This window comes from Battus philenor, unplaced genomic scaffold (assembly GCF_028537555.1).
Source record: "Battus philenor isolate CCGP_79_NKW_IND1 unplaced genomic scaffold, ilBatPhil1.0.hap1 SCAF_28, whole genome shotgun sequence".
Taxonomy (NCBI): domain Eukaryota; kingdom Metazoa; phylum Arthropoda; class Insecta; order Lepidoptera; family Papilionidae; genus Battus; species Battus philenor.
This window is the reverse complement of record NW_027181691.1, coordinates 2,225,803-2,237,500: the sequence shown is the minus strand read 5'-3', so window position 1 is coordinate 2,237,500 and position 11,698 is coordinate 2,225,803. Positions and strand designations below refer to the sequence as shown.

The window sequence follows — 11,698 nt, the reverse complement described above, 5'->3', positions numbered from 1 at the left end:
ACGAGGGTTTCGGAGGTAGCGTATCCACGCATACCCCGGGACGGGCTATCGAAAAATAGCACGGCGCGAGGGAAGACCGCGTGGCGATCCCTGACCGGGAGATACCGCGGTCCCCCGTTTAGCGCAGAGGGCGACCACCGGGGGGGGGAGGGGGGGTTAGTGGGTAGGAATCCCACATACCCTTGTCCTCCCCCCAGAGGCAGGGCATCTTGAATACCGGAAGATTTCCCCCACCGAAACATAAAAAAATGATGTAGCGTGTACAATAAAATGTGGTGATGGTCTCATTGATAGGCGGCTCGAAGGACATCTTCGGCGAATGCGTGCGCTGCGTGAAGAGTTTCCTCGCGGGCACGCCGTTCGCTGAGTTCGAACGCTCCATGTACTTCCATCGCTACCTGCAGTGGAAGTGGCTGGAGGCTCAGCCTGTCACACAGAACACCTTCCGCATGTACCGGGTGCTCGGCAAGGGCGGCTTCGGGGAGGTCTGCGCTTGTCAGGTGATGCAACTTTTACAACTATTTAGATATACAGAGAAAAACCTAATGGATTCATGCGTTATTTTGCCGAAGTCCGTCCTAAGTAAGAAAAGAACCAATATATAGCTACTTCCGCCATGCAACAGTAGTCGTGCAATAAAGTGCACCTCCCGCCAGCTCGCTGATAAATGCGCATGCGGCAAACAATGCGAATTACACAACTACCACCGTTAAATCACTCAACACGTGTTTCACCCCTCCACGGGGCATCCTCAAGAGTAATGTTACACCGATTAGTGCCAAACACAGAGCCTCATCCAGAGAAAAACTAAGTTCTAGTGTAGAAATGTGCTTCACTTGATAAGGTTTCTTGGAGATCTTTATGTTCAGCAGTGGACATGGTAAGGCTGAACTGATGATGATTGAAATGAGTTAATTACAAAACTAAAATCTTGATTAAGTTAGATCTTGGTTTAATCAGGTAAGTTTGTATGAGATCTGATAGTTAGATCAAACCAGTTTCAATCAAATTGAGCTTTTGAACATTGCAAAATTAAGTGTATGTGTATTAAATTTATACTTAAAAATATCAGGTACGTGCGACGGGAAAAATGTACGCTTGCAAGAAACTGGAGAAGAAGCGGATAAAGAAGAGAAAGGGAGAAGCGATGGTGCTGATAGAGAAACAGATCCTGCAGAGGATCAACTCCCGCTTCGTAGTCAATCTGGCGTACGCTTACGAAACAAAGGACGCGCTGTGTTTGGTGCTGACCATAATGAACGGTATGCTATTAGCAATAAGATATAGTTTACTTTGATTATAATTGATTAATGTAATCTCACTTTGACGAAGATAAATGACAAAGGTAAAAGTATGAAATGATTTACTGCTGAATATAAGACTTGCTATATACACTACCTACAATTAAAGAAATGGTTAAGAAGTATCTAGTAGACTTATGATTATTTATCTGTTAATTCATTTCTTTTCCTTCCTCTGTTTCTTTATTCTTTATGAACCAAGTGTGTTCCGAATCAGGTTGATATATTTTATTTATTATTGTATTATATCTTATTTATTAGAAGTATATAGGATATATACATATGTATATATGTATGTTTAGTACTCGTTAAATGCCCATTATTTATACTTCCACCTTTTCCATAGTGTGGTTGTCTGTGAGAGATTGCCTTGTGTTATAAGATCGCCCATTGTACTCTTTTGTTTATTATTATGAAACTATTTAAATGTAATAAAAATGAAATGCAGTCGTATAGAAGTGACAAATGACTGGAGTTATGATCGTAGGATTGTTTCACGTCGGGGATACAATGTCAATTAAAAAAAAATATATACCAAGTTGTAATTTAAATATAATATCAAAACAATTTCTTTAATGAAATCACCCTGTGGAGACTTAAAAATAAAAAAACACTTGAAATACTGTTACAGCTGTTATAGACAATCAACAGTACGTATTTAATTATTTAAACTATTTTTATATAATGTATATAGCAACGAACTTAACGCCGAAGGCATTTTCTACCAGTTTTGTTTTTATAAAATTTAATTTATTTTTTATCACATCACTGCTTTAAATCACCTTAAGAGAAAATATATGAACGTGAAGCCTAAATCAAGTGATGGCAGGTAATAAGTTGAAGTTAGCAGGCTTTCTTAAAGCGCAGTGCTCTCAAAGAAAATAAAAAAAACGAAAAAAATGCCATAAAAAGTTTTGGTAACGTTAGCAAAGAAAATATATTTTTCATTAGCTCAAAATTATTTACTTTTATTCTTTCCTTATTACACTGGCAAAGAGAGTGATTAATTATGAAATTACAACTAAGAAAATTGGTTCCCGCCAAAAAAGAATTGACGAAAAACAATTGGCCTATCCTAATTAATTGTTTAATTTTCAAAGAAGAAAACATATAATGTTTATATTACGAAAAGAATTATTAAAATTGTTTAATGTTTGTCTAAATGTGAGTGTTTTATTTGACATCGAGTGAAAAAATGTCCCGAAGTTTTCGTACGTTTTTGCGAGAATTGCTAGGTAGTCGAACGGTTAATGATAAATTAATGAAGATAGGTAAAATTAATACATCGACCTTTGGAAAGAGACAATCGTTATCTCTGTCCCACAGAATACGACTGACAAAACGTCACATAGGTAGTGTGGGACAGAGATAGTGCTCTACGAAGCCGAAATTAGCCGATTGTCTCTTTCCAAATGTCGATGTGTAATATTTATCGCCTGGTACTGTAATTATAAATATATATAACGTAAAGAAATGGAAGAAAATAATCTTTTGATATTCATAAACCTAAAATTACTTTATATATTGTAGGCGGCGATCTGAAGTTCCACATCTATAACATGTGCGGCGCTGAAACGGGTTTGGGGTTGGAACGCGCCCGATTCTACGCGGCGCAAGTCGCCTGTGGTTTGGAACATCTGCACAAGATGGGCATCGTCTACAGGTTAGTACTAGTCTGGTGTTAAGTAAGAAAAGGACCAATATTTAGCCACTTCCGCACATGCAGTTTCACACCGATTAGTGCCAAACACAGAGTGACTCTGTGTTTGGCACTAATCGGTGTAACATAGCTCCTGAAGCTGCCCCGTGGAGGGGTGAAACACGTGTTGAGTGATTTGACGGTGGTAGTTGTGTGATTCGCATTGTTTGCAGCATGCGCATTTATCAGCTGGCTGGCGGGCGGTGCATTTCATTGCACGACTACCACTGCATGTGCGGAAGTGGCTAAATATTGGTCCTTTTCTTACTTAGGATGGACTTCCACGAAGTAACGCCTGATTCCATTAAATACTAGTCTGGTGTTGTTTACCAGGTGGTGACAACAGTAATTGTATCAAAGTAGGTTACACTGGAATTTATCATCAGGATGTATTTTGGCAACAGTGTTAAGGGGCACCTTCGCAATTCATAGGATATCCAAGTGCTTAAAAATATGGTGGACGACCAAGAACCTGTAATTATCCCTGTGCATGGCTGTAGTGGACTCACAAGAATTTTGTCTTAAATTGTCGCGAGTTCGAATTTCAAATTCAAACGTCAATGCAGACGCTGATATTGCAGTCGTGTTCTATTTGTAAATAGTCTTTTATTTATTATTCTGTTTGCTATGAGACGAAAACCTTACAATTTCGAGTAATATGTTTTTCAGATATTTTTCAAATTAACATTTGTACTCTTTTCTCCTTCGCGGTATCTATCATGCTTTTCTTTTCTTTCATCCGTCATAAAATATTTCACTCCATAAGCATTATTGTTATTCAACCATCGCCTTTCATACTTCTCCATTCCCAAAGCACCACAGATTATTTATCACATTGTTTCCTAGTTTTGTGTTGTGACTTTTGTATCTTAAATTTAACGAAATTCTACAACTTACCTTTTATTATTCATCTCTACTACTTTTTTATATCTATTCTTAAATGTTTTTATATTCATCTGGTCATACCTGACTCTTTATTGATTTTAACACATTCCATATATGGCATATGGGGCATATATGACCTCCGATACCGCTACCAACTATTAATGGAAATTTATGAGAGAGTTCTTTGGCTGAAAATATGGCAATGATCAATATAAGCTTTTTGTAACCTCATAGAGTAGAGTATATTTCCATTATAAGTAAAACTGCTATGTGATGTCCATTATTATATATAGAAAAATATCATTACATATAAGGAAACTACCACAAAGGATATTTTTACATAATTTAAGGATATGGTTAGTAGATAAATGCCACCATACTTTTAAGGATTTTTAAATGATATTGAATAGAATAAATACGTAATGTAAGTTAGTAGTTATAAGTAGAATTGTTTTAAAACAGGTATAATACCTAGTTACTTTTGCACGCCGATACTGGCTGAACATGTGATACACTTCTAATATATAAAATTCTCGTGTCACGGTGTTCGAACTTGAACTCCTCTAAAACGGCTTGACTGATTTTTACCAAAGTTAATATGCGTATTCAGTAGGTCTGAGAATCGGCTACTATCTATTTTCTATATCCCTAAGTGATAAAGGTTGTTCACACTTAAAAAAATTTTTTTATTTTTTTAACGAAATTTTTTGTTTTTATTTTTTTATGATACAGCATACAAGAATACATACGACCATAAATTTTCACCCCTCTACGATCAACCCTTATTTTTTATTTGTAAATTAAAATATCAATTTTTTTTTGCAAAACAACGTTTGCGGGATCAGCTAGTATGTTTATAAAATTGTAACAATCTTTTTAACATGTTTACGCAAATAAATATATTTCATTTCATTTGTATCTAGAAAATTTCGTTTCTGGCATAGTAAAGCGAATGAGATCCAAATAACGCGGTCGTTGTGAAACCACGTGTTCAACACTTGTAAACATTGATTTATTAAAAAGTTACTCCATACATCTACGCTGGTGTTTTTGTTTTGTTTTACAATTTAGCTGGCCGCTTGCCAGTGTAGACATGACCGTCTGAAGTTCAACGACCATTGTCACTTGTCAAATTACGACAGTAGTCTGATGTATTCAATGTTACTAATACAGGGTGTTACATAAATCAACGCCAAGCCCCCAAGTTTCCAAGTGATGAGGTAGATAATACCTAACTTTAGGTTTTCTTTAAGCTAAGTGCCCGCAAACATAATTTACGAAATATCTAAAAATTGCTATAAAAAGGTTTTGATAAGGTTAACAAATTTTTCTTTTTTTTATTAAGTCAAAATTATTTAACATTAATTTTATATCCAAAGATGACTTTTAACAAAAAAAAATATTTATTTACTTTCATTCTTTCCTTATAACTCTGAAAAGGGTTGATATAAATTATAGAATAATAACCAAAAAATAAGTTTGCGGCCAAAAAAGAAGTCTCTAAAAGGTCTGCCTTAATAAACTATAAGTTATAAATTTGTCATGTATTTTTTAAATTATTGCATTTAAAAAGTTAAATCAATATTGTCAAACCATGTAGTAAAAATGATTATTGCATTAAAATTTTATTAAGTTTTGAAAAAAGATATACGTTCTCTCATGATGCTAATATTTCATCATGATCATCATTTCAGCCATAGGACGTCCATTTCTGGATGTATTTCTTCCTCATAGATTTCCAATAATAATCTTCCGAACTTTAGGTCTTGCGTCTTTCGCTGCGCTTGCTTATTTGCCGTCTCCACTCCAGAAGAGAACGGAGCCGTATCTTTATTCTTCTTTTTTGAGTTTTCTATATAGTATGTACGAATATTCTTTCTTTTGTAAGAGTTCACCACAAGGTGACCACATCTGTAGTTTAGCGCAGAAAATCCCAATTGAGAGACACTGGGTCGTTGTCCCCGTGCTTTGCCATGTGTTGGGCAAGAGATCTGGAGATCATACCAAGCTTAACGCTTTTTCAGGGCATCTGGAGGCTTCTTTAGTTCTCACCCTCACTGACCATTTTGCAGAGACTGCAAGCCCGAGAACATACTGCTGGACGACGCTGGTCACGTGCGCATCTCGGACCTGGGCCTGGCGGTGGACGTGCCCGAGGGAGGCAGCGTACGCGGTCGTGTCGGCACCGTCGGCTACATGGCGCCTGAGGTATCTCACCACCAACTGCTACCACCATGCCATTGGCAGGAATTTTTAGAATTAACATAACAATGTAGGTATACATTGACAGTAGGGCGGTTTTGCTGTGGCATGTATAGGAAGTTGGGGGAAATCTAGCTTTCTCAGGTTGTATCATGGTTCAATACTGGAGGAACCGCTATGTTTCCTGAAGACGAAGTCCACCAGCCATCGGCAGGAATCCCTTGTGCTCACCCCTGAACCTGATCAGACTCGGAAGGTACCCAGAGATCATATTGGGTAATATAAGTGGAGCCATATTTCCTTAAGACAGTGATTTTTGTTTTAAATTCTCTCAGTTACCGCTACTGTACTGTTAATAAAATATTTTATTATAATAAAGTTTATTTTCGCTATAATTTACGCTGTACTATCCTTCCTTCATCATATAGAAGAAAAAAATAAAAATCCAGACTAAGGAATATATAGTATTTAGCAAACGAAAACAGATAAGATTTTCTATTAAGACTGCTTAGTTAGAATATGACCATAGCTTCCCTATGGGGGCGATACCGCCCATTTGTGGGCTCTGGAATAATCCCTAGTAACCTTCTTCCTCTGTAATACTTCTAATGATTCTTCCTAGATTCTTATTAGTGCTGCTTATAATTCATTTTAAATTAGTGTTGAAGCGAATAAGCAGCTAATTATTAACCCTAGAAATTTAGGTAAGGTATTTTAAACCACCCCTCATTTGACACAATCTCTACATTTTCCCTATTGGGAACTAATAATATTATGTATACATATTGAACCTGTTTCCTATGATAGTAATCCTTGATAATAAACCACTGAGCTGCGTGTTCCCGGCACTGTATTTAAATTTCCGTGTGCAGGTCATAGATAATGAACGGTATACGTTCAGCCCGGACTGGTTCTCCTTCGGTTGCCTGGTGTATGAGATGATAGAGGGTCGAGCGCCCTTCCGAGCGCGGAAGGAGAAGGTCAAGAGAGAGGAAGTCGATAGGAGAGTCAAGGTAAGCCAGTAAACAGTATGATATTTCGTGTAAATTTGACTTCACTGAATTTTAATAGTACTGTAGCGAGAAAATAAGAGATCTGTTCAGAATTTGTCTAAAGGTTTATTTCTACTTGAAATCAATACTCCTACCATATTTCACATTCTTATGCCTTATGGTTTCAAAGATATAAAAATGATTCAGTACACACGTGGAAACTTCTTACATACAGGGTGATTAGTTATGTGTTAAAATTTTAAAGGGCGTGAATAAGTATAAAGCTCATTTGTCAGCAAAGATTTAAAACTTTTACCTAATTATATATAAATTGAGCACTCTGAATTATTTCATATTAATTTATATATTTGTCCGCCATATTTTAGTGGAATTTGTTCGAACCAAAGCATTAAGGAAATCTATCGACACATATAAAATTATCTGATGGCTCAGTAAGTAGTATTGTGACCATTCCTACATAGCTATATTATTATTTAAATAAATAAAAAATAAATATTCCTAAGTTGTAAATATTATATTTTGTATTGGTCCTATGAGGGTGCCATTATATAATTAAAACCCTATATAACAAAGTAAAAAATATATATTATTATTTTCCAATGTCATAGGTCAATAGTTCCTGGCAGTACAAAAAATGATGAAACATAATAAACAATAATTAATTTTTATATTTAGTTAGTAGTAGTTTAGAGCAGCCGGCAAGTGATTTGGCCGTTATTACAGCACGAGCAGGAGAAGTACTCGAGTAAGTTCAGCGAATGCGCGCGGGCGCTGTGCACGGCGCTACTGGCCAAGAGCAGCGGCGCCCGGCTCGGAGGCGTAGGCCGACGCGGAGCCCTACACGTCAAGGCACATCGCTTCTTCACGCGTCTCAACTGGGCGCGCTTGGAGGCTGGTCTGCTCGAAGCACCCTTTGTTCCTGACGTAAGCACCCTTACTAAGGCACTAAGAAAGCAACTAATATATAGCTACTTCCGCTATGCAGGAGTAGTCGTGCAATGAAGTGACTACCACCTTTAATTTACTCAACACGTGTTAATTCACTCAACACCCTCCACGGGGCATCCTCAGGGGATGTTACACCGACCAGTGACAAAAACAGAGTGTTAGATATATTCGAACTTGTTATATATATTTATAATAACGTTTAATATAAAAATTTCCATATTTAAATCTTGTTAACATTTAGTTAAGTATATAAAAGTAAAAGGTATAGTAAAATTAGCACCAAAAAGAATAAATATATAATCATATATCAATTCATAAACAATTTTTAATTGTACCACGAATCCTTACAGTTTAAAAAAAAACAAGTGGGGGAACCCGAAGGTCTTCAAACCTAAAAGTTGTGCCAGACATTTGCATGTCTGGCGTATCTACTGGTATTACCATTTTTGGTCAAATACATAACAAACATGCTTGTAATGAATTAGAGATGAATTTAAAAAAAAATATTTATATTCCTAATTTCAATTTGTTTAAAAAATATAGCTGAAATTCGTATTTATATGTTTTAACTGCCCACAATTTTTTTTTCGTCAAAAAATTGGCTTTTTTGTTTTTTTTAATTGAGAAACGCACTCCCAAATTAAAACACTTTCAAAGGAACGTAATTATTCCGTAAAAAAATACTTGAGTGATATAATACATATATTTGAGTCACGTTTTACATTTTACCAATTATTGTATCAATGGGCATTTGCCCAGCTTCATCATGATACCGTTTCCAGCCGCATGCGGTATACGCAAAGGATGTACTGGATATCGAACAGTTCTCAACGGTGAAGGGAGTGAATCTGGACGCTGCTGATGATACTTTCTATGGCAAGTTCAACACGGGCAGTGTCAGCATACCCTGGCAGAGCGAGATGATAGAGACAGGTTGCTTCACAGAGCTGAACGTCTTCGCTAGAGGTAATATTGCATGCGATGCTTGTCTTTAATAAACAAGAAGAATAGACATTTAAATTCAGATTTCTTTATTGGAGTAGGCATTTACAAGCACTTTTGAATCATTAACTATTTTAATATTATAAATAGCACAGTTCAACCGGCTCGGAATGTTCTGTTGAGAAGAGCCAGCAAGAAACTCAACAGTTGTTTTTTTTAAATGAATGTAACAATTAAATAAGTAAATATTTTAAAAAACCAGGCTCCATACATTTCGATCAACAAAACACAATTAAATTTTTTTTTATCTTGAACAACTGTTTGGTGATCTGTATTATTTCAAAACTAGGTAGAAGTAAAATTTATCTAAAATTGTCATTGATTTTGACGTTTTCAAATTACTGTCCCGCGATTGGTCGTTAAGATTTGAGTTGACCAATCATATATCTATATATCGTATATCACTCAGTTTTGATCGGTGGTTATTATTAATTCATTGTTTTAGTTTAGCACGCATCCACCATATTGATATAATTAATTTTATAACAAAATGTTGATGGGAGAAAGTTGATAAAATAAATTCAATTTTAGAAACGCTTTGCGGGCCGCAAAGACAATTTTAACGGACCACAAGTTGCACACCCCTGCTCTGTATGACTTTAGTTTCTAACAAGTTCTTCTATCAAGGCTCTTCTAGTATTTACGTCATGTCTTAATAAATAACCCAAAGGGGGTAATAATATTAGTAAATTAATAAGCTTTAATGTTATAATTATGATGAAAAAAAAAAGTTAAAAAATAGTATTTTTCTCTGGGTGTCCAGGAGATGACGGCAAGGAGAGCCGAACGACGGACCTGCAGCTGGTGCCCGTCGTCAGCGTGCAGGAAGAGGAAACGGGCTGCTTTATGTTCGCGAGACGGGTAAGTTGTAACTGGTAACAGAGGTGCTATGCACTGTTCACTGTAAATCAGCTTGTAAGAAGACATGTTCATTACCAAGTTTACGTTAATTGTTACTGGTAACAGACCAGACCTGTGTAGTCTGTGTTATGAGAGCACGTAAGTTGGAATCAATCAACTAGGCAAAAATGTGCATTTACCCTCAATAATTAATTTTTGACTCAAGCGATTTTATAATACAGGTTCGCCGACATTTCTATACACACACTTATATGTATACGAAATTCCTTCTTAGCTGATGTGTACTCGGCGAAAGGAATATATTTACCAAATTTCAAGAATCTAGGCGTTACAGTTCCAGAGATATTGTGATGAGAAAGACTATATATATATATATGGTAATCGCGATGCAGGGATTGAATTTTAAAGTCTTTCGTGGGGCAGAAATATATTTATTTTAAAAAGAACTCCTAACTTGAACTGCGCACGCTCCTTCGTCGTTCAACCGTCGTCTGTCTCCCTTCCTCTCACACACTTCTCGCTTCCACCATCTGACGTTCCTGTTCACGTATGCTATTATGTTCCATTCCACATATATATTACAGTATTTTTGTGCAGCAAGTATTGCAAATATATTACATAAATAAATACCCTTCTTGCCTCATTGTGACATGTGCTCCTACGACGTCATCATCATGCCTACTGAAGATCGCCATGGTGAACGGTCTTGCGCTGACCACATCCACCGACTTCACGTGACCTTAAGTGTCGTCAGTCCACCAGTAGTAGGGCTCCTATCCACGCCAAGTCCACCAGCTCGTGGTGACCACTCCAGAACCTTTCAGCCCCAACGGCCGTCGATTCGTTTATCTATATAGTTATTAATAAACAAAGTAATTTCAGACACTGTGCCCGCAAAAGAAGATCCCGCCTCGACTTCGTCCCGTCCCCGTGCCGGAGCATCTGATGCAGAACGTGCAAACACAGGCGCAAGCGAACAGCTGACTCGGACCCACGCCCTCGTGCTAGGGTACTCCGCCAACACCAGCGCCGACACAACCCACATACTCTTCTCCGTTGAGTAGATATCGTAAACAAACATACGGGTAGTGGATATATAAACATAGCCACGTAAATAAACGCCCACTGCAAGCCATAGACCTCCCACAAAGATCGCCACGATGACCACATTCAGCGAATTCCCACTACTCTAAGTCGCGTAAAGCCGAAACAAAATGTGGGTAGATAGAAAAAAGTTTTCACATGATATACAGATGTACTGTAAACGAATATAATCTCTACATCTACTGACACATGTAGAAGTAGCTACACAATTGTTGTTCTGTATAGCTACGCTAGTAAAGTACAGTGGGTAGTCCTGAAATATCTGAAAATCCAGTACAAGGAATTTAAAGTGTCTAAATAATTGAATACTCAATCGCAATGTTTATATATTCATTGCCGGTTAAGTTCGTGTTGACGTTATTGACACTATTGTTAGGTTAACCAATGTATTACAAACACTCGCACAAACACGTCGGATTAGCGCGAATGGATAGTTCGCTTACAATCCAGCGCCATCTGTTAACCAACTCTGGTAACTGAGATATAAATTGTTTATTTTTATTCAACATTTGAAATTGAACCAGATTTTTTAGTGTCAAAATAGAAAATTCAACGTGTTAATCCGACTATAGAATGGTTTAGCATACCGTAAAATCCATTTTAAGGTATATATGTACAGATGATGTAAATAAATCATTTTATATATATTAAATTGGGAAAGAATTTTTTAGATTATTCGTGTC

At 36.7% G+C, this 11,698-nt stretch overlaps 1 protein-coding gene across 1 annotated transcript in view; it reads left to right on the top strand.

Moving 5' to 3' along the window:
- Positions 1–11,200, top strand: part of Gprk2 (G protein-coupled receptor kinase 2) — a 111,924-nt gene extending 100,724 nt beyond the window's left edge. The window contains exons 5-13 of the mRNA XM_068769322.1: positions 295–500; positions 1,073–1,262; positions 2,832–2,964; positions 5,958–6,093; positions 6,960–7,100; positions 7,824–8,024; positions 8,831–9,014; positions 9,814–9,911; positions 10,794–11,200. Of these exons, the coding sequence (XP_068625423.1) occupies positions 295–500; positions 1,073–1,262; positions 2,832–2,964; positions 5,958–6,093; positions 6,960–7,100; positions 7,824–8,024; positions 8,831–9,014; positions 9,814–9,911; positions 10,794–10,895 (1,391 nt within the window). The 3' untranslated portion in view covers positions 10,896–11,200. The remainder of the gene's footprint in view (positions 1–294; positions 501–1,072; positions 1,263–2,831; positions 2,965–5,957; positions 6,094–6,959; positions 7,101–7,823; positions 8,025–8,830; positions 9,015–9,813; positions 9,912–10,793) is intronic.
- Positions 11,201–11,698: the final 498 nt, after the last annotated feature.